Source organism: Panicum hallii, chromosome 2, assembly GCF_002211085.1.
Source record: "Panicum hallii strain FIL2 chromosome 2, PHallii_v3.1, whole genome shotgun sequence".
Taxonomy (NCBI): domain Eukaryota; kingdom Viridiplantae; phylum Streptophyta; class Magnoliopsida; order Poales; family Poaceae; genus Panicum; species Panicum hallii.
This window is the reverse complement of record NC_038043.1, coordinates 2,793,706-2,816,798: the sequence shown is the minus strand read 5'-3', so window position 1 is coordinate 2,816,798 and position 23,093 is coordinate 2,793,706. Positions and strand designations below refer to the sequence as shown.

Genomic DNA, 23,093 nt, shown 5'->3' with positions numbered 1-23,093 from the left:
ACCTTGATCCCAGCCAGATTTGATTTACAGATGAAAATGGTGATTTTGCTAGCCGCTACGTTTTGATGGCTTTTATGGTCAATCTTTTTTCCCTCCAGCCACAGCCTGCAATGATTATTATTGGTCGGTGCTAAAGCAACAACATCTTGTAGTTTAGCTGTCGCAGCCTCATCATCATCTGTCAGCCTTGGTTGGTGTTACACCATTCCTAGAGGTTCATAGCCCATTTCTTCCTAGTAAAACCCTAAAAGGGCGTACAATACCATTTGTTTTGGCACCGTGTCTAAATTTAAAGTAAGGCTTCTTGCAAAAATAAAAATAAAAATAAGCCATCGAAGACTTTACGCTAGGATGAGATCAATATTTTACAGTAAAAAATATTCTCTACACAATAGGTATCATAAGAAATGTTTATGCATGATGTCATGTTTACAAACCGTACTTCATGATTTTTTTTGAAAAAATAAGTGCCTCGGAGAAAAGGACCCTTGGGATAGTAAAGAAAAAAAATTCTTGGAGCAGCTCGGATCGAAGGACTGATGGTTGCGATTTGCGAAGCTCCGTTGGGCCTGGCTGGGGCGAGAAGGAGCATTATCGATCGGGCTGCGTGGCCCCCTCTCAAGGCCCATGTCTCATTCTTTTAGCTGGGCCATGTCTCCTCGATCTAAGTCGGTGTACTCTCCCAACAGAGCTTGTCACCTAGAGGACACTTACAACCATTACAACATCTAGCCAGATGAGGTAAACAGCAAAACAGAAGTGGAAACAGGCTCTAGCTTCTGTTTCGCTGTTACCGCATGCTTCTCTCCATGTTGATAGAGGCCCAGACCAGTGGATGATTCGCCTTAAAAGAACATGACGTGCTATTTGATAGTATAAAAAAATAGATGTATATAAAATATCTACCAAACATCTGTTCATGCTTCGACACACAGTGTGTAGCTAACGGATCCACACCGATTCTGCCGTGCCATGAAGTAGAAAAGCAGTGATGAACACACACACAGGGTATACGGAACAATGATTAGAAAGACAAAAAGGATCAAGTAAAAATGGTGAAAATCAAATTCTGGCATGCAGGAGGAGCTCGATGCTTATATACTTAATAAAGTAGAAATAGATTCCCGAATTAGCATCAAGCAAGGAGGAGTCGAGTTTTGTAAGGAGAGGAGACGAGTTTCAATATAACAGAGCAAAGAAGACATGTTTCCTCACAATCGAGTCCTTGGCCCATTTTGAACCTAAGAGAGATGTATCGTATAGAGAACCCGAACGCGTCTATGGATACCACTGCACATAGAGAACCCGGCACGTAGCGTTTATGTGACGTTGGGCTAGCCCCCTGTTAACATCATATCATCGTCCTCTTTTTTCTAGATAGCATTCTTATACTAGATTACTAGTCGGCGAGGAACCAAACGCACACATCATTCCATCAACGTCTACCTTTGTTTTAATTTCATTCACGGCCAAAAAGCGTACTATTGTTACTCGCAAAAAAAAAACCCGTACTATTGTGACTGGCCGGAAACAAAGCTCCGGTGGTTGCGGGCTAGCTTCCACGCACGCATGCTTTTGCTTTGGGCAGGTGCATCGGTCTAGGGTAATAGAGGAACCTATGTATGCATAGCTACCTTATCCAAGATGAGGTAATAAATAATATATACAATAGGTTGTTTTATAAGTTATTTTTATAGTAAATACATAATTTAATAATTTATGTATATGAAAAGAAAATATTGTGAGTTGCATGTCAACAATAACTCGTACAATAGTGAGAAAGTGATCTCGTAGTTCTAAATTTTAGCCTATAAAACGGTTGTCTCGTGAAATAACCATCTTATTTTCTTTCCCACCTCTTTCTCCGCCACCTAATAAAAATTTCAATATAAACTTGCATGAGACCGCTGATGTATATCAACGCACTTACCCACCCTTAACCCTACCGGAACCGACCTAGTTGTCTCGCCCGTGTAATCCTCCGACGATGTAGAGAGGTCTATAATTTGCAACCAAACGTACTCGCTAATCATGCATGCGAAGGATTACCGGCACCAACCGGAGTGAATACGAGCGGCGGAGCGAACGCACCCATGTCTCACCGACGGCCAATAGGCCGGAGCCCACCACCACGCCACACGCAAGCCATGGCCTCGGACACTGCTCGCCGGTGGTGGCACTACTCATTGCCTGGCACCGGCGCCCCACCGCCCACCGCCCACCGCCTCGTGCACGGTGGCGGCGGCCGCCGGGCAGGCAGCCAGCCACCCGCGGTGGCGGACAGGCTCGCCGCCGGGTGGGCGCCCGCGGGGTACACTCCCGGGGTGCGCCCTGCCCGGTGCCCGCCCCCAACCCCTTCCTGTTCCCGCCATCCCACGCTGCCCGCCACCGCACCCACGCCGCCAGCTTTTCCCCCGCCACCTCCCGCCCTCACGGCCGCGCGTCCGACCCCCGCCCACCGACGCCCTGGCCCCACGCGCCCCCCGCCCCACCCGCACGTGGCACGCGGCTTCCCCTCCCCGCGTGGCCGCGAGCCCCCGACCCGCTCCTTCCCGCATCCACTTTACAGTGCCTCAACCGCCACGCGTCGCGCCGCCGTTGGCTGGCGCCCGACCCCACCACCCCACCCACCTCTTTATGCACTCCCCTCCCTCTCCCCCCCCCAACCTTCGCTTTCCCCTTTCATTCCGACCGGACACGCCTCGGGGGCAAATCACGAGGGGAATTTCCGGCTAGGGTTTCGCGGATCGAGAGGGGGGAGGGCGGCTAGGGTTTCGGGTCGAGGTCGTCGGCGGCGGCGGAGGGCGGGCCCGGCATGGCCTCGCCGGCTGCGGCGGCCGCGGCGGAGGCGGAGGCGGGGGAGGGGGCGGTGACGGGGGACATGGTGAGCGCGGGGTTCGCGGAGCTGGAGCGCCAGCAGCAGCTGCTGGCCACCTGCACGCGCCTCTACCAGCAGCTGGCGGACCACTTCGGCTCGCTCGAGCGCGGGCTGGCGGCGCGCTCCGACGCGCTGCGCGTCCGCCGCCGGGCCTTCGACGCGCGCACCCACCGCGCGCTCGACTCGCTCCACCGGAGGGAGGCCTCCATCGACGGCTCCGTCTCGCGGGCGCTCGACCACCTCGGCTCCCTCTCCGCCGCCTCCGACAAGGGCGCGGCTCCCGCTGCCGCCGACGCGGAGGAGGCTGGGCTCGCCGAGGGCCTGCGGGCGCTGTGCGCGCGGATGGACTCCGCGGCGTTCCTGGGCTTCGTGGTGGCCCGCCGCAAGGAGGCCGACGCGCTGCGCGCCGAGATGCCGCTCGCCCTCAAGCTCTGTGTGGATCCGGCCAAGTTCGTCATGGACGCCGTCGCCGACGTGTTCCCCGTCGACCGCCGCGAGGTCCGGAGCCCGGCGGACCTGGCCTGGGCGTGCGTGCTCATCCTAGAGGCGGCCGTGCCGGCGCTCGCCGACCCGGACCCGGAGATCGGCTCCGCGCGCCCGCTCGTGCCGCGGGCCGCGCGGGAGCGCGCGCGGGGCATGGCGCGGGAGTGGAAGGAGGCCGCGGAGAGGAAGGGCGGGGTGGAGGGCGCCAAGCCCCCCGATGCGCACGCCTTCCTGCAGCACGTGGCCACGTTTGCAGTCGCCGAGAGGGAGGACCGCCCGCTGTACCGCAGGATTGTGGTCAGCTTCTCCTGGCGCCGGCAGATGCCGCGCCTTGCGCTCACCCTCGGCCTCGAGGAAGAAATGGCTGGTATATACGCTTGTTTCTTGCATCTTGCTTGCTGCTGCCTGCATTATTTTGTTCCTGTTTGGCACACAATTATGTCTGCTAAGTTCTTTGCTCCATGTGCTATCTATGCCAAGCAAGTGCGGAAATGGTGAGCCTTTTACAGGTTTTGGATGGTTGAATCATGTGTGCAGTGGTAGAAATTTGCCTAGATATAGGCATCTACCATTAAATTGTCATCAATAGGATTAAGTGGTTGGCACCTGTATAATTGTAGATCAGAGGAGCAGCTGCATTTCAATAGGGTTTCGAGGGAGGGTAAAAAAAAATCACCCAGGCAAATTGAGGAGAAAAAGTTTCTTCTTTATTTTCCCTAAACCAGTGCTGCTGCACTGCTAATTACTCTACTGTGCAAGGTTATGATAGTTGTACTATGATTAGATTGGAGTATGTCTTTTTAGAGTAAGACATGTCTTTTCCTGTGCTGGGTGGTCTCTGTCATAGCCATGTGCTAGAAAAGGTTGTTTATCAAGTGCTCAGGATACTGTGTCTTCTGTTCCTGATGGCCATCATTCTTAGTGGCGCTTGTCTTGGGGACCATTGCTTTAGCCTTTAGTTGCTGTCAGATTCTCGTGCCTGCAGTACTGTTGCCTTAGAGTAAAAGGCAATTCAGTGTTGCACTGTCGTTAACAAGTTTCTGGACTCTCAGGTTCCAGTGCTGCACAGCCTTCTTTACTCTTCCAACTTCCAACACATACTACAATATATTAACTTGTCATGCCACCACATCACTGATAATCCCATGCCTCTGCACTGCTATATTCCATTATTTCTGTTACTAGAATGGAGTTTGCTGTCAGATTCATGACAGTTTGGTTTTGCTTCCTGGGCACCTTCACTCTTTTAATACATGATGCTTATGCACGGACTATTTTCTTTTTCTTGATTAAATTTGGTGTGTTTGCATGACGGCATGTTGGTCATTGGCTTGTTCTGTTGTTCAGACTTGGTTAGAATAGTTATTACATATTAATATTACCTTCTTTGTAGATATCATTGAGGAACTAATTGCTAAGAGGCAGCAGCTTGATGCTGTGAATTTTGCATATGAGGCTGGTCTTCAGGACAAGTTCTCGCCAGTTCCTCTTCTGAAGTCCTACCTGGAAGACTCCAAGAAGACACCATCTGTTGCTTCAGATAATTCGAGCACTAGCAGTGGCCAATCAGGGGTATGTTTGATATCAATTTTTTAACTGAAAAAAATGTTAAGCAACTTGTTAACAGTTCTAGCATGTGCATACTGCTATCCATCCTCCGCATGTCACTTCTAATTTCAGTTCTTTAGCACCTGCCTGTTAATTGGATTCTATTGTGCGTCTCTTTGTTACATGGAACCCAATGGGGTCTGATTTATTTATCTTGCAGAGCAATGTGAACAAGAAAGAGCAGTCTGCGCTGAGAGCTGTTATAAAGTGTGTTGAGGACCGCAAACTGGAAGCTGAGTTTCCACTGGAGGATCTCCGGAAGCAGCTCGAAGAACTGGAGAAAGCCAAGACTGAGAAGAAAAAGGCAGCATCAAGTGCTTCCAGTGGCGGCAGCAGCGGCCCTGCAACCAAGCGTATACGTGCAAGCAATGGAGGCCCAATGCCTCCTGCCAAGGCAGGTCGTCTAACTAACAATGCATCTGTGTCTTCTTTCCCAGCTCCCACCACATTTGCCCGCTCTCCTTCCCACACCTCATACGCCACCACTTCCCCTTCCCACACCTCATATGCCACTGCTTCCCCTTCCCACGCATCATACGCCACCGCCTCCCCCTCCCACGCATCATACGCCACCACCTCCCCCTCCCACGCATCATACGCCACCATCTCCCCCTCCCATGCATCATATGCCACCGCTTCCCCTTACCCTTATGACAGGCCTGCTGGTCATGGCCTCTACTGCAACCGGAGCCCACCGGCTATCAGGGAGGCATATGTTTACCCAGCTGAGGAGGTAGCCAGCGTCAATGTCGGCATCGCATTGCCATACTCCACCCCACCCATGAGCTACCCTGCCCCCTATGGCGGGTATGGCAATGGTATGGCAGCTTATAACAATGGAATGGCTCCTGCCTTCCACCAGGCTTACTACCGGTAGGTTCAGTCAGGAAAAAAAAGTCGCTGATGAATGACATGACAACAACTAATGATGCCAACGACTCCAATCGCGCAATGGCCCTATTTTGTAGTGACTGACTACAACGGTAGATTGGTATCTCAGCTCATATGTTCTTACCACTACTACTACTAGTAGATGTGTTGTGTTGTACTAGCCCTCGTCTCAATCCTAGAACACTACCTTTTACTACTAAGGACCCTGGATGTAAATTATGTATGGTACCAGCGAGACTCCTCGTCGCCTTATGTAATTCTATTCGGAACTAAGAAAAAACCCTCCAAAAAAATTCAGCATGTAATCTTTATTAAGTACTGGTTGTACCGTGGACCTAATCAAAGGAGTTTTAGTTTACCCTTTGCTGTGTTTGTTGTTGTGTGACCATTATGGTCTGGGGACTTCCCTTGAGTTTTGGTAAGCATGTCTATTATTTGTTCGTCTTATCTGCAACTGTTGTAGTCAGCTGGAGTTGGTTTGGAGGGGAATGGTTTGTGAGTGAACTGAAGGTGATGGTCTTGTAGATCATAATGAGTGGGGTGTGGCCTTCACATGGCTCTGCCTGTCCAATTTGGTACCAGTGTAGTGCCAAGAGCAGACAGGCTAGCAGATGCGTCATGCACGCATGTTCTTCGCATGGCTCTTCTTTTGCTGATAGCATTTCATTTCCTTTGATGATACCATTTTTGCTTTTGCTGGTCTTTTTGTTCCACCTGGCGACATCTTTACAATTCTCTTCTGTTATTTAGCATAGTTATGCTTGTCAAATTTGTCAAGAACGTTGCGAGGCTGCTTTGCTGTTGGTGGTCATTTTGATCATCGTTGGCTCTTCTACCTTGTTTCACCTTCTCTGAAGCATTTCAGTGTTTCACAATTCAGATGATGAGACTGCTTTGCCGTTGATGGTCATCTTAATCTAATGGTGGCATGGTCCAGTGGTGGCGCACATGAGCACTATGACCTAGTTCCCTCTGTTTAACTGGTTGACATTTTTTTTGGTACATAAAAGCGTAGCAACGGCTACAAAATTTGTCTGGGTTTAATTGATTGACAGGCTTTAGTTCGTAGCAATAGGACGGGCAAAGATGCTTTAGTACCTCATTACCCCCAAAACACACATGCTTCCTGGAATCACCGGAAGCATGTGTTCTGCTCATACCATCAGAATAACAACGATAAGAACTCAAAAGCGACGCTCAACATGAAGTCATCATTCTCGGCTTTACATCCCCCGCCCCCGGTGAAAGAAAAAAAAAGAAGAGGAGAAATTAGGGTTCTTACCCCCACTTTGCAGTGCAATTGTGATTATACCCTCGTTTTCCTTAACTTTGTGATTTTACCCTTGTTATTCACAAGTCAACATGATTTCACCCCTATTCAACGCGATTTTGCCACTAGTCAACGGTCAAACTAGTGGCAAAATCGCGTTGACTTGAACAATAGGGTACAATTATAAAGTTAAGAAAAATAAGGGTAAAATCACAATTGCACTGTAGGGGTAACAACACAAATGCCAAAAAATTCAATCCCTGTAAAAATCAAGCGTTAAAGTCCAGGTAAATTCGAGATTCTCTCCAGCGTCTACAGCAACTGGGAAAGGAAAACTCCATCACACGCCTCCCAGGAAATGACATATCCTCTTGCAGTCTCGCAACGCAACTGGGCATATCTCCTCTTTTCGCACCAAAGTTGCACGAAAAGATGGGGTAAAGACACAGCATCTTTCTCTGAAATTTTTGTTCCTTCCCCGCCACTCTAAAAGTCGAAGAAATGAGAGTGAAAATTCCAAGTCTTCACAGAAAAAAGGTGACCATCGGTATTTAACATCTTCGCAAATCCTTCAGATGCTGCACTGGGTCAACAAGGCAATACATGGCAAAAGAAAACTGTAACAGTACGAGCAGATAGGTGAAAAATTATTGGAGAAAATAAAGTCAACAGGTTCAGAGAATATTAAGCTTCAACCCACCCCGCACAAAGTTGGGGACATGTAACACACTAAGATTATGTTCATCCTCCATGAACAAATGCATAAAAAGAATCCACGGAGAAAAAGAACACAAAAAGAAACTCAAGAAAGGTGTTTCTCCAAGTGGTTAAGTATATTTGGAGAACACAGAAAGTCCAGCAATTTTACAAGAAAATTGATTAAAGAATCATCCGATCGATAAAAATGAAAGGATTTCAGGTGGGGGCAAGACTCAGAAGTAAGCTAGTTTGACAAGCAAGCCGAGCATCTTCTGAAAGCAAAAGATGTGATAAAAGGGAGCGAATACATCAGAACAAAACTAGGATAAAGTTGACAAGGAGGATCTAGGCCAATATATGCTCAATAGTTGGTCGGATACGCTTACTGCTTTGAGGATGCAATTATTACAAGCTCTAGAGGGCACGAGGAATTTCTGTTATGATGCATGCAAAACAAGATATCTCCTTTAAACAGTTTGGTAATTGACAGGCATCACCAATCCGAGGGGTTAAAATACGCCCAAAGATTATGACCCAGGCGCCTGGATTAAGTTATAGACAAGCTGATAAGAAAAAGAAAACCTGAATTAATCAAACCGTGACATCTTAACCACCAAATCACAACGCAATCATTTCCATCAGTTCTGCACAACAGAAGCACATAGATAACTAAAATAGCCAAGTTGCCTGACAACTACCACCAGACACTAAAATCATCTGTCCATCTCAGATGCAATGAGATTGAAAATTTGCTCAAAAGCACTCCAGCATCAAGTGAATTATTGGGTCAACTCTTAGTCTTGCAGTGTCCAGATTCGCTAGCTTACTACAAAACATCACTAGATACAAAGGTGATTCTTCATCTCCCATGAAGAGTCTATTGAAGCAACTTCCCAATTCCTGAACCAACCTGATTAGCATATCCCAATTTCTAACCCAGATCATTTGATTATTCAATTTCACTGAGCTAATCATAATGCAACAAATGCCTGAATGCTAATTCATGCTGAACTTAACCCGCCTAACCAACTTAAAAGTACAGTTATATGTCACAAGTGGTTTGCAAGAACAGACACAGGACCACCAAGAGCAGCATGAGCAGATCAGAGGATTCAAAGCAAACGGTGATCCGCATCCATTGTTCATACTCTCACTGCTCTGTTATTAGCATATTATCATCATCATCATTATCTCGCATGATATAAATATTGATATTAGTAGTAGTAGAAACAGGCGAGTCATGGCATAAATATACTATACAAGCACAAGGACGCTCTCCGCGCCTCCGAGGACGGTGGCCCCGTCGCCGTCGCCGTCGCCGTCGCCGTCATCGGGGCCGGCGCCCTTGGGGACGGTGACGACGAGCTCGCCCTCGGCGTAGGTGGCGGTGGCCATGGCGGGGCGCGTGCAGGGCGGGAGGCGGAAGCGCCACCGGTCGAGCTCGAAGGCCGCGGCCCCGTCGTCGTCGTGGGCGCCGCCGGAGGCGAGGTCCCGGACGACGACCTTGGTGACCCCCGGGTGGATCTCGACGGCGTGCGCGCGGGCGCCCGCGGGGGAGAACCCGTCGACGGCGGCGGCGACGAACCGCAGCGCGGCCGCGTCCTCCTCGACGGAGACGTCCGCGTCGGCCGCGAACGGGAGCTCCAGCACCTTGGCGAAGATGTGCGGCAGGCGGCGCAGCTTCTTCCCGCCGAGCGCGCCCGCGGCCGCGCAGCGCTGCACGGCGATGGTGCGCTTCCGCGGGGCCGGGTGGACCCTCATGGCGTGGCGGGGCCGCGTCGGGAGGCGGGGAGGACGAGGGCGCGGAACCCTAGCCCTAGGGGACGCGGTGGGGAGGGCGGATCGGAGGGGCGCCTCGGTATTCGCGCGGGCGGGGGCGGTGCGGTGTGTGTGGAGAAGCTCCGTGCTTCTGCGCTGGGGGGTTGCCTGGTTGGAGGGGGAGGGAGAAACGGAACGGAACGGAAGAGGTGGTGTCCAAGCGTCCAAGGGGTGGTGTTATGAGTTTCATTTGGGCTCTTTAATTTTTTAAGGGAAAAGGAGTTTTTTTTGCGAAAAAGGAGAAGAGTTAATTCATGATAAGAATTAGGATTAGGGAGCTAGAACAACATTAGGATCGGAATTAAAATTTGGCTTATCTTGTTAATTGTTACATGCTGGGGAATTTGAAATACCTCGTCTTTAAATTATCGAGCTACTGCAAAATAAGCGAAATACATAACATTCTACCTCACGATTAGAACTTTTATTATACATAAGCTTTTGAGAGTTGGGGTGGTAGTAGGGTTCATCTACCTTGCCTGGATCCATTGATCAAGTGTACTGTTGATCTAGGCGCTGAATGACTAGGCACGCATCCTTTACCAATTATTAGGCAAAAATACCATTTAACTGGACCAAACAGCCATTTGAAACGAGATGAATGGCCACTAATCGTGTTTAAACCGGCAAAATGGCCATTTAGACCAACCACGATCGAAGCTCACTTGATGGGTTTTTTGTCCTTTTTTCTAGCACCATCGCAGATAACGCCAAAGTTGGAAGCGTGAATTTCTTCTTGAGAGCACTAATATTTATTTCCAACCAAGAGACATTCACCTCAAATCTCGTCGAGTGAAAAAAGATCGCGCGAGATGGATGGAGGAGAGAGTGAGAGAGAATAAAGAACAGAGAAGAAACAATGGGAGGTGTTGTGATGCCTAGAGGAGATAGGATCGTAGGATAAGAAAGCGCACACGTTACGATGTGACGTGCGCCCCGTTCGCGCAGTCCTCGTCCACGCAGGGCCATACACGTCACGCGCCCAAGTGGCGGGGCCCACCACAGCGTGGAGCCCGCATGCTAGAGGCAGGCCCACCAATGACCCGTGCTAGTCACCATGTTTTGTTTTTTGTTTCTTTTTTTTTGGCATATTAATTATCCAAGAGAGGGGAAAACAACTCGCCTGAATGCCATTGTTCGGAACACTCAGCCCAAATCGCAAGTGAATGACCCCTTGTCAAAACTTGTGAACGCATGGCTTGAAATCCTTTGCTATGGAACAGAATAATACCAATCATATCCAGAAATTTTAAGAAATGCATAGCAACTGAATGGACCAGCTTGACTCGCCACTTGTCACTGTCGTCGTTAGGGCTTGCGTGGCGGCAGGCATCCATACAAACAAGTACCACCGGTACCACTGCAGTTTGCGCTCAAATTCATATATACCCCGTCCATTCCAAATTACAGTTCGTTTTGATAAATTTAGATATATAACTTTTTTACTACACAAATAGTGTATGTGTAAATGCATAGCAAAATTTATGTATCTAGTTTCGTCAAAACGATATACAATTTGGAACAGTGGGAGTAGTTTTATTCATGACGAGAGTTTCCACTTCTACAACCATATGAAGCATCTCAAGATGCTGGTGAACAGTCATGTCCTAGAAAAAAATTGTTTCGCAAAAAAAGGAAACACAAATAAACAGGTGGGATGGCCAGAGAGTCTGGATCTGATGCCAGAAATCGGATCGTGCTTTTTTTGTCAGAGGGAGAAGAGAAGAAAAACCGATGATGCAGGTCAGAGTTGACCCCACAGTTGCAATGGAAGTAGAGGTCAGTCAGGATCCTTCACGTGGCGAATAATCCAACCATGCTGAGTAGACGAGCACTTAAACTATGGGCAAGTACGCTGGAATGCTGACACGATGCATAAGCCTACATGGACCCAATTGTGAATATAAAACCCACGAGATAAACTGATGTGATGCCCTGATGCAAGAACATGAGGTGGAGATGATGTTGACGGAAACCCGAATGCATGGCTCTAGGAGATGATGTTCACTGTAACCAAGAGGCATTGTTAACATTCTGACGTCTCAGAAGACTCCGAGAGCAACCCAGGCAGAATATTCAGAGCATATGGTCATTTATGCTGCTCTCCTTAAACATGTAAGAAACAGTATAAAATAGAACTCGCATTTCTATTGATTTTGAATTTTGAGCTGATTCATAGCAAAATTCAACAATATCTAGACAACAACCGTTGCAGTTTTCTGAAGTGAAATAACAACAATGACATGTACTCATGATATAACTTAACTGACACTAACTCACTGGATATACAAATCAAATGGAATACCCTGTCAAAAATGACCCGGGTCCTATACAAATCACTGTACTCATGATATAACTTACTTGATTTGTATCTAGACAAGTATGGGATTTGTATAAGACACTGAGCACACCCTCTCAAGTCAAAAGGAAGAAAATGAAAGTACAAGTACATAGGACCCGGGATTTTTTTCTCTCTCCAGGTTGTCTTTTGCATTGCACTGATTACAATGATACCCTGTTACTGAACTGTTATTCATCTTGCCAATAATTTGAAATTATATTTCAGGTTAACCTCGAAACAGTCAGCAAAGGGAAGGTCGATAATTATACAATACCATCTATTGTAACGATGTCATTGATTCCTGTACTGTCTATTGGCACTGAAAATTCCAGCGAGTTCAGGATGAAGGATGTTGCATTTCTGTTGTGCCTGTAGCTTTCTGTATGCACCTCTGCCTGTGATTCCACTTCGTTTAGGCCTACTGATGTAAGTTGAACCTGATATTGTATCACACGTTCAACTGTGTGCAAGTATTTATTCTTTACATGCCCAAACTTCAGGATTCAAATAAAGTATAAATATCCCCTTTTTGTTGGCACAATACATTCAGCTTTGTAAGGGAATCCACCTTCAACCCCTAGACTTTTTTTCATGGGGTTGCATTGACTGACAAAGAGTGTTGAGAAAAAGAAAACCTACCTTGTCTTAGTATACAAGGTAAACTTAGAAACTATAAAAAGTGTCAAGTACCTGGGTGTCGTAGTATCAGAGATCATTTTCAGACATTCATAAATCACTTCCATCAGCATCACACAGGTAATCTGTCACAGTAGATTAACCTGACCAAAGAAAACGGCGACCGACTGAAATTATATCCAACGTGACTTTCATATTTCCCTACTGGTTTTTTAACTCCAACTTAATGGGCCACATCTGAGTTGGAGCTGGACACAGTGGTATGCGATACTTGAGAGCCGGAACACATGGAAACAAAACCCTCAGTAAGTCAGTTGTGTTTCATTTCTCCATTATCTGCGCCACCTGATTCCTCAGGCAGGAGACCTAAAAGGGGTAAGGGAAGCAGCGAACTAAGATTGCAGATGACAATCAAGAGAGGTAGATTTCCAAAGGAGTCCCTTGTGACTCCAAAAACCCGAGTTAGACCAGCACCAACCAGACTACCAGTAACACTCCCAGCATTAGAAATGGACATCAAAGTTGCAAATAAAGTGGCTTCCATTCCTGGAGGGCACAATTTTGCAGCTAAAACCAAGACCGGCATAAATGAAGCCTACAAAAAAGTTAGGCAACATAAGCTTGCATTCAAGGAAGCAATTGAAGGCAGGACTCTCAAAGCACAAGTCTAAGCTAGATATGATCAACACATAAATGATGCCCTGATTGTACACATGAGATATTGACAATGCTATCCTCAAAACAGGCCAACGTATTCCTAAGAATACCAATGTTCACAAGCCAGATCTGCTGATTCTGGACTTGTCAGTCAGCCACAGTTACGGACATATAAAAATACTAGGTTGCAGTGTCACTATGTCACGAAAGAAAGGTACATGATCGGCTGAATGCTTATATGTGATGAACATATATTTTCCATGCACCCACTTTACTATTATTAAGCATTGCAGTAATGTTACATACCTGACCAAGGACAGTGATGATTAATGAATCACCAATAGAGAACCACTCGTCACTGATCCCAAACTGCCGATTAAGCCCAGTTACGAGAAGCACCTAAATATATACAATGCAGTATGTTTAAAGGATGGAAAACAATTCCAGCCGCAATCAAATAAATAGCACAAAAGAGCACCTGCGTCATCCCAAGAACTGAACCTATGATGGTTGTCACTAGAAAGATTTTTCTTAGAGGAATTTCCTTCAGAAAATAATTGTACAGCCCAACACCAAGCAGGGATGCGATAGAGGTAACAAGCTTCACGCGCCCTAGAAACTCTGGGGTGAATCCAAGCTTATTTGTGCTGAAATAAATTATAGGACATAAAAATTTGATCATTTTAAAAACCACATGGGTAAAACCAGTTAATCACGTCTATTCATTACAAAATTGAACAATGAATAAAGAATATGATCAATCAGACGAGAGATTTAGCATGGAAAACCCAAACAGGTAAAAGACCACAGGTACACAGAAGTGAGGATCCAAAGAAGAATGAAAAGCAGGGATGTAACAACAGTCCATCCTTAAATATGTGGTTAAAGTGTTTACATAGGGTATAAAAGGAAACCAAACAAGGAAAAGGTATAATTCTGAAAAAAAAAAAATCAAGCCCCCTGCATGCTTACCTTAGGCTAGTAACTCATAATGAAACATGGCATACGTAATAGGTTACACTTTACAGGTCATTAAAATGCAAACCACAAGCACCAATGATCTGAGATACTTGCTTAATTATTTAATATAGAATAAACATTAGAGATTTGAGATCATACTCAGTAAAAAGAAGGTTTTAGATCATATTGGTACTTTGGTAGATATCTTCAAACTGCTATACACAACTAGTGAAGGCAGGACAACACATAATGAAAGGAACACTTTATTGGCATGTACAAAATAGTGATCCATAGGAACCAAAATCAATACTTTGTCTTTGTATTTTGTGAAGCTAGATAATATTTCCTTGCTTTTGTGTACAGTGTTACAACCTAGAGTAGTGAAATCGCTCCATGTAAAGAAAAGCTAGAGGAAGTATCGAACAATCTGCATGAACTAAGACCTTTCTTCCACTCCATGAATGCTATAGTTATTGGATTACTAGTAACTAACTCCAATGCAACAGTCAAAAAGTAACCGAATACCGTAAAAGGCTTTTTCATACATACATGAAGAAAAACATAGCAGAATCTGACTGCGGTGTTGCTTGCCAAAGGAATATAAACAAGGTCGGCAAGAAAATGTTAGGTTGTTTGACTGAAGTCCAAAGCTGCCTGACGTGCTGCTTAGAGCTCTCAACAAATCCGGAACCAGAGAGTAAGATAGTACGTTCTCCGGGAGGTATGCGATGTTCATTTACAAGAACTGCAACAGCAGATGTCATCAGGGGTAAAAATGCTGTAACACCAAAGACAAATCTGCGTTTACAGGAATACTTTTATCAGTAAACTGAACTAGAAATAATAGGGTATGGGTCAGCTTAAGCGGTACAATCGAACAAACCTTACTCCATAAGTATCCACAAATGAACCGCTGAAATAGGAACTCACAATTCCTCCAAAGGCAGAAGATCCCCAGCAGAGCGACTGGAGAGATCCAGATGTACTCTGTGATTCTCCGCGGGCTCTCTCCACAACCATTGAATCAACTACCTACAGTGTTTCCACGTGTGCTATGAGACAAACCTTGAAGCAATATGTTTGCAAAGCTTCTTGTTCCCCAGTCCCAGCGTGCAATGAAAATGATATGATGATATTTTTTATACGGAAAAGCTAAAGTTTAGATAAAAGTTTAGTCACACTGGCACATTTGGCCAGATGCATCCAATTTTAGAGCAACTCCAACCCTCCCCTCATCCCACCCCCTACCCTGCATTTAGGAGAGAGAAAGGCAAAAAACATCTCCAACGAAACTCTCATCTGGCTCCTAACTTTGAGAGGGCTCTCATCCGCGAGGCCCGACCTCCTACATCTAGGAGCCCCGATCCGGCCTCTCATCTGAGCGAAACAGCAACTGCCGGCCTTCCCGCGCCGCAACAGATGCCGCTCCCGCCACCGGCCTCCTCCCTGCTCGTCTCCTTCGATTCGCGTCCCTGTAGATCGAGCGGAGCTGCGCTACCCCATGCGTCGCACCCGACAGGCCTGCGGCTTGCCGCGCCGGCACACGCGCTGATTCGCGCGTCCTCGTGCTGCTGCGTCCGGGGAGGGAGGCCACTGGCTTGGGTGCACGCGGGCTGAGGGAAAGGGAGGCCGTGGGGAGGGAAAGAAGTCGGGGAGGAAGGAAGCTGGGCGGCCACCGCCTGAGCTCCCAACCACTTGCTGCTTCTAGCTGCCTGTGCTATACTGCAGCAAGAAGAAACGGAAATAGGATTGGAGAGAGAGGAGGGATCTGGGAAAAGAAAGAAACAGATGGCCTATTCTCCTGCGCAGCTTCAATTTTGCAAGGATTTTTCCAAATTACTGATCCCTGCAGTTTAATTTGTTGTGTTTCTCTAAAAGTATTATTTCACTTAAAATCATGCTCACGGTAGTTACTAGATATGAATAAAATATGGTAGAGTTGAATATAAGGAGGCAAGAATGAGAGGTTTGTTGGAGTTCAAGGTGAAATAGGAGAGAGAAACAAGATGAGAGACTCTCATTTGGATGGAATGGGAGGTCAAAAGTAGGAGTTGGGTTGGAGTTGCTCTTAGGGCTAGACAGACCCACAATGAATTGATTAGTTTGAATAGAACTGTAAAATTAAGTTCAAATGGTTAGCCTTACAGTGTAAAACTTCAACGGAAATGTAATTATGTTGGGATTATCCAACATTTTCTTGAAGGAAAAGCCCAGTGTTAGGTTGCCACTTGCCAGAAAGGTGCATTATTAGCAAGCAAACTAGAAAGTTAGCTAGAATAAAAGCCCAGAAGTGGAAATATGTGTACAACTGTTGCAAGAATATTAAATAAAACAAACAATCCAAGCTACTTCCAAAAGGGCAATGTGCTTCAACCTTGTAACAATCCAAGGAAAATTTTGGTAGAGTATCAAATGTGAGCTTGTATCTTATTTATAGTTTGACTTTTGATGATAGTGAGTTAGTGACCATTTATTCCTTGGCTGTGCTGTCATAGATTTACTTGGGTGCCCCCATGTCGCCATGCCTAAACTTTATAGAATATATGATTGGATTGTGTCAACAGCTAGAAGGATGCATTGCAAGCTGCATCATAAATAAGATAAGGTCTGCATAGAAAAATTGGAATCAAGAGAAGAAAGCATCTTTTATAATATTCAGCAGTAATCGATTCCTAAACTTTTATCTAGTTGGTGTATTCAGTATTGTAGGGATTTAAATGAAACATGCTGGAAAGCACAACAAAGATTTTTTTTCTTTACATAAAATATTTACTTAAATCAGTGCAACAAAGGTGACACAAAGCTTGTTTGAGGGGTATTCGTTCCTTTATAGGTGCTCTCAATGTTCCCCGTGTGCAAACGAGTGCATTTGTGTCCAAAATTTTTTAATACCAGACAACTTGTTAAAGCTGTTCTCATGCCTTTATTAATCTGTTAAGTTAAATTGAGTTGTGAGATAACTCAGTGTAAATATGCACTATGCCCTCTTTCTATGAAAATTAAGTAACAATGATCACAGTTCTACCTTTTATTTTTATAAGAATCACAGTTCCACTTGGACTGTACATAATAGAATACAGAGCCCAGCATAGAAAGAAACCAATTTCTCACATTCATAGAGTACATTTGGTGGCATACCAGGTTAAGAAATCACTAACATGGAATTTGACTATTGAAAAGGAAACATGAAACAACTGGAGCATATTGTCGCTTCAATGAATGCGTAAAGACCGAAATAAATGAAATATACATGACTTAATATTACTGATAATTAGTATAAAGGACAGGCGAAGATAAGTTGAAGTTGAGAGTAGAATATTTGGTTTGCACTTACAACATCTGAGAAGGCAACAGAAAGTGACCCAAGAAGAATAGAGGATGCTGCACTGTATTTACTGCTCACTACTGTGGCCATCAAACTCCATGAAAGTGCTCCAAGTAGCCCTGACAGAAAAAGGTATGACCTTCTTCGATATCCAAAGAGTGGAATGGAATCACTGAAAGGCAAGGGCAGAGGATTCAAAATCAAGTGCACACATACATAAGAAAGAAATAGATGTGGGAGGTTTCTTCAGACCTGATAAAGCCATAGAGGGGCTTGATCAACCATGGCAATGATGAGAAGCCAGATACAACTGCAGTCTATATAAAAGAAACTATCTTAGCCAGATACAACTGGAGTAATTAGAAAGAAAAATATTACGTCATGGAATAAGAGATGAACTCTGAAGTCTACTAGAAACGAAGAACATAAAGAAGGTATATGGAGGATGGGAAAAGGAATGAGCAACACATGCCTCAGCTGGATCAAGATGAAGATCATCTTTCAAGTAAAAGCTCACAGCAAGTCGTGCGAGACCTAACACCCCTTGCACGAAATATACAATGGCAACTGCCATATTGTCGGGGGACAGATCCACCCCAAATGCTGTATAGTATCTCGACCCGGGCTTGCTCTTGCGCACGTCATCGGTACTGAGTAGACGTGACCCCTCAGCATACCTACTACTCGTATCACCCTTCATGGAGCCCACTTGATATCTTGGAATGACACTCCCTACAAAAGATAACACGACATGACTGAGCATTTAAGATGATCCTGATGCAGAGGTAAACAAAGCACATACACATACTGCCAACCATATAAGCAATGCATTATGACCTTATGGCTAACGAAAGCATCCTAGAACAAGCTTCTTAGCTACCTAGATTCTGTGGCGCAGCACATCAGCCGCGAGCTGGTCTTCACCTCTTCTATATGCACCTTGTTTCACATTATTACGCCATGTCATGTAACGATGCATCGCTCACCCAGACCCAGCTCCAATTTTACCAAACTGCAGCTGCCGTGCCCAAACTGCAGCTGCATTGCGCCAACCGACGATCACAGACGCACAACCCTAGCAGCTCGAGGTCAGAACACGCTAACCCAGCCGAGCATGCCCTCCGCCTCCATATCCTACCCCAAAATTCAGCTCGATCTCCCGTTCCGCCACACGAAATCCGACGACACGCTGAAATTCCCCCAATCCCGGACCCCGGAACCGCGACCCCGCACCAGATCCCCCGGCAACCAGACGGCTACGCCCTCACGGGAGAGAGAACGTCGAGCTCACCAGGCCGGTGGTCGGAGGACGAGGCGGCGGCAGCGGCGTCACGGCCGTCGAGCTCGAGGGGGCGGCGGCCGGCGGCCTCCTCGTCGTATGGGTCGCGGCCGGCCGAGACTCCGGAGGCCATCCCGCGCTACCTGAGCCCCGCGGGCCGTGGCGCGGTCTCCGGTGGTGGCGGGGGAGGAAGGAGGTGGAGGAGGTCAGGCGGGCGGAGACTGCAGAGCACGGGCCGGAGAAGTTGGAAGCGGAGATTTGGGCCAAGCGCAACGGAGCGGGCGAGCGGCAACATCTGCCCGGTGTTTGTCTCTCTGCCATAGTGGGCCCACGCACTCACCCCTCTCGCTCGGGTTGGTTGGTTGGTTTGATGGGCTGAACTGACCTGTTCAGTGGGCCCATGCGCACAGACCCTCTTCCTCCTCCTCGCTCTGTGCTTGATCAGCTGAGCATCGCACGGGCCCACCAGTGACCATACTGTTTATCAATGTGATTCGACAGACCATAGTGCTGCTGCGAATAAATACAGTAAAGCATATAAAAATGAAAAGAAAAACCGATTTGATCCCCAAGGCCCCAATGACTGGATCAGGTCAGGGCCAGCCCAGGCCATTGACCCACAAATGTACTAGCCCACCAGATGCTCAGCTTCCCTCAGCAAGCATAACAAAGTTCAGACAGGAGAATGACACATATGGCAGAAATCTTCTAAATCTATGCATTTGTAACAACACGTTACTGTTGAAGCTGCTGATGAAACGCAACACAAGCCATGGCGCCATCGCCATCCACATACCCACACACAACAATGGACCTGCTGCTCTCTAGCCTCTACTCACAATGACTAATGGCTGACTCAGACAATTCTCTTCTGTTTTTGTTTTTTCTCTTCACAGAATTTACAGTGGAGACCACTGGGCTCATTGGATGACACAGGTGCAGGCGCCGGCGTCGTCGTCGTCGTCCGAGTCTCCGGATTCGCTGCATGGAAGAAAATATTGTGTAAGCATCAAAGCTAGATACTTGATATATCTTTTAATTTTGACGGTAAGAGGTTGAGCAGTCAAGGGTTGTGTAAGCATCAAAGATTTTCTCCGACCCTAGTGTGGAAAAACTTGAACTGAGAAAACAACTGAAAACATGGAAACTAACACCAAGGATGAAAAATTATATCTGAATGTTTATCCCCATCACCAGCAGGAATGACAATGATGCTAGTAATACTGTATTACCATGTCAATGCTCCATTACTAGGTTAAAATGAGTGATGGGACTGCGACGAACCTAATCAAAACTCAACCTATCCAATCATGATACGGTCCTAGATAGCAACTGGGAAGCAACCTGTAGTAAAGAGACCCTCTGAAAATGAAAGTTCAATTGCCCTGAATGTGATTTTATTTCTATAAAAGCATGTGCTGACTTGACTGAAACACTCATTAGTCTGTATGTAAGTATTTATTTGTTTCTGAAAAGGATTAGTACAAGGTCAGAAGGATAATTACAAGGTCATATTGAAACAGCCACCTGGCTTGTAGAAAATTTATTGACAAAAACTTCAGAGCAATCTCCATTTTAATGTTAACATGGAAACAATAAAAATAAGACAAATAGGGCTACGGCTTAATACTATATGAAACATGAACTGCTGGCAAGTGGCAAATCCGATTTGATGAACAAGTTCTGAAAATAACTAGCATGCTCAACACACCAAATAATATTGATGACTTGATGAGCACACCCCAAAAATTTCACAGATGGATGGACTTGAGCCCTATTTCAAACATCATGCCGACTGCACAAGTATATTTGTGGTTTCTGTACTTTTGGTCTCAGAAGAACATATGAAGCTGGAAAAAAACATCAGTTTGCATATAACCTTCACATGACAAGCTCAATGTAACTAGCAGATTATCTTGACCAAAGTAGCAAGCATGGTGAAAAAGCCTCAAACTGTTTCAATATGTTTCCTTGATGCATTGAAGAAAACCATTGGGTTGCACTGAATAAAAGGCAAATTCAGGACTCTTGGGCAGCCATCCAACCAGAAAGGGGATGGATTATTTGGTCTATAGTAGCTTCATCCAGAGACAAGAAATTGGGTTTCACAACAACTAACTCATTCTAATAAATGATCAGATGGTGACCAGCTGGAAGCAAGCTCAATGCATCCACAGCCGTACATGCACACTCCACTCCAACCAAGGCCAAATATAGTAGAACTACTAGGCATGGCTTGGCCCAACCTTATCTAATTAACCCACCAACTAGGAACAACAAAAGATGGCCGCCATAACCAAGGGGCTTGAGGCGTGAGACAAACAGTTGACCTGGCCATTAGATAGTGTTTTCCCAGTGTCAGCACAACTGCAAGTGACCATGACTTAAAGCAAATGCGCGTTGCGGAGACCTAAAACCAGAACATTCCTCTAGAGATCAGGGGCATGCCACATGTCCACTAGCAGAATTGACGTCTACCTAAAAGGGTGAACAGCACACATCACAAGGATTCTCAAAATTTGACTCTACAATATTACCAAATTTACCCACAATTTCTACTAGCTAGTAATAGTACTAGAAAGGTAACATGGCAAGAACACAGCACGTACCTTGGCTCGAATTCTTTGACTTGTGTGAGATCCTTCCCCAACAAATCCTTCCACTTCACATTGCCTTTTACCACATTTTTACTGCTGTACACACAATCAGCTCTCTTCAAGCAGCTCTTGGAAGCCACCGCCACCTCCTTACAGCCCTTCTCATCATCATCATCATCGCCGCCGGTCGCCGACGCGACTTCCTCAATCTTCTGGACCACGGGCGGCTTGTCCTCAGCGACAGCTGCCGGGCTCGGAGACTCGGATTCCAGATCACCCCCTGCATCGTCTTTGGATTTGGGGAGGCAGGGCAGGTAGCACAGAGGAGGAGCGCAGTTGCTCTCACAGTAGGAGGAACTCCTCATCAAAATGGCGAATTGGGGAACTGAGCTCCGAGGAAACCCAAAACATCAACCAAAATCTCCCAAAGAAACGGATCAAACGAGGCCACCGCCACCAGAAGCGACCAAGGAATCACCCGGCGAGCAGCAATCTCGGCCTCAGAGCAACCATCCACCGCAGCAATCCGAGCCTGGATCAAGAACTGCAGCTGCCAAGAAAGCCGCGCCACTCCAAGAAACCACCAAGCCAAACCGGCCAAGAAAGGCGCAAATCTCTGTGCAGCAAGGCGGCAACAGCAGATCGAATCTTGCACCAAAAGATCTCCTTTTCTCCAGGGACCAGGAGGAGTTGGAAGGGGGATGAGAGAGAAGAAAGGCAAGTGGGTCTCAACAACGAAGCACAAAGGAAGCGGAGGGCGAGGAGAGAGAGAAAGGGGGGAGAGGAATCCAGCCGATAAAGATCGCAACTTTTGCTGCGCTGCTTTGCCTTGCCCGGTTGCCCCCGCCTCGCAGGCCCCCACAAGAAACCGAGCGAGGAAAAAATCGCGGAAATCTCACGGAAGAAATGGAATTCTTGATGGAGGGGAGCGGACAGAGGGATCAAGTGGAGGCAAAGGATAAAAGGCTAGTGGTGCTCTTATAGAAGTGGAAAATGCATAATTGTGGCGGTCTACGACTGGGAGTGCTGGAGTGATAGCATCACCGTTTTGCTCCGATGGAAGAAGACAAACGCCGAGAAAAAACAACGTGGATTTTGTTGGATTTGTGTGATCTGGCTTTCTTTTTTGGGCTCCGGTGAAAAACCGCAGCGAAGAGTGAAGACGAAGAGCCTGCCCCTCAGGCAACTCGACGCATCCAGGATCCCCTGCAATCACTTTCGTATATGTGGAACTGTTAGTGATTTGATGGCTATATTCGGCCTTGGCCTATACATATATATATATATACACATATGTATCATTATACCGTAGCTAAGATTGATAAGAATAAACTTTTGGACATATTTCAAGACGCGTGATTTAGCATGTTGGTCGCAAAACAAAGCATGTTTAGGTATGTTTTAGATACCGCTACAAATCCGTATTTGCACACGACACATGTTTTAAATACTGCCTAAAGACTTGCCGAAGCCTTTTGTTCCTTTATTTGATATTGACTATGTAAGCAACACATAATTTATCTATGCCGTTGAAAATGCGGGAGCTTTTTATTTCACTTTTCCATCGCATTCTATCCAATTTGCAAAGAAAGGCATACTTTAGCTACTACTCAAAACTCAACTAGAATTGTTTTTCGCATTTGACATCAGC

The 23,093-nt window shown here is 46.3% G+C and overlaps 4 protein-coding genes across 6 annotated transcripts; 1 reads left to right on the top strand and 3 right to left on the bottom strand.

Annotated features, from left to right (window-relative positions):
- The first annotated feature begins 2,667 nt into the window (after positions 1 to 2,667).
- LOC112879404 (FRIGIDA-like protein 4a) lies at positions 2,668 to 6,221 on the top strand. Its single transcript, XM_025943646.1, has 3 exons — positions 2,668 to 3,728; positions 4,755 to 4,933; positions 5,130 to 6,221. Exons 1-3 carry the CDS (start codon positions 2,816 to 2,818, stop codon positions 5,844 to 5,846), a joined length of 1,809 nt encoding a protein of 602 aa, XP_025799431.1. The 5' UTR covers positions 2,668 to 2,815; the 3' UTR covers positions 5,847 to 6,221.
- Positions 6,222 to 8,269: 2,048 nt separating this feature from the next.
- LOC112879410 lies at positions 8,270 to 9,804 on the bottom strand. Its single transcript, XM_025943653.1, has one exon. It carries the CDS (start codon positions 9,588 to 9,590, stop codon positions 9,084 to 9,086), a length of 507 nt encoding a protein of 168 aa, XP_025799438.1. The 5' UTR covers positions 9,591 to 9,804; the 3' UTR covers positions 8,270 to 9,083.
- A 1,964-nt stretch (positions 9,805 to 11,768) lies between these two features.
- Positions 11,769 to 19,221, bottom strand: LOC112879405 (folate-biopterin transporter 1, chloroplastic-like). Of its 3 annotated transcripts, none has more exons than XM_025943647.1 (9): positions 18,858 to 19,221; positions 18,039 to 18,298; positions 17,819 to 17,883; positions 17,576 to 17,738; positions 15,125 to 15,273; positions 14,791 to 15,039; positions 13,760 to 13,928; positions 13,588 to 13,680; positions 11,769 to 13,219 (listed from the first exon to the last, which is right to left on the bottom strand). In XM_025943647.1, exons 1-9 carry the CDS (start codon positions 18,976 to 18,978, stop codon positions 12,935 to 12,937), a joined length of 1,554 nt encoding a protein of 517 aa, XP_025799432.1. In that variant the 5' UTR covers positions 18,979 to 19,221; the 3' UTR covers positions 11,769 to 12,934. The 3 variants fall into 3 exon arrangements, with proteins under 3 accessions (XP_025799432.1, XP_025799433.1, XP_025799434.1); XM_025943648.1 differs by lacking the exon at positions 18,858 to 19,221 and adding an exon at positions 18,553 to 18,767; XM_025943649.1 differs by lacking the exon at positions 18,858 to 19,221 and adding an exon at positions 18,447 to 18,466.
- Positions 19,222 to 19,531: 310 nt separating this feature from the next.
- On the bottom strand, positions 19,532 to 22,544 carry LOC112879412. Its single transcript, XM_025943656.1, has 2 exons — positions 21,455 to 22,544; positions 19,532 to 19,826 (listed from the first exon to the last, which is right to left on the bottom strand). Exons 1-2 carry the CDS (start codon positions 21,805 to 21,807, stop codon positions 19,766 to 19,768), a joined length of 414 nt encoding a protein of 137 aa, XP_025799441.1. The 5' UTR covers positions 21,808 to 22,544; the 3' UTR covers positions 19,532 to 19,765.
- Positions 22,545 to 23,093: the final 549 nt, after the last annotated feature.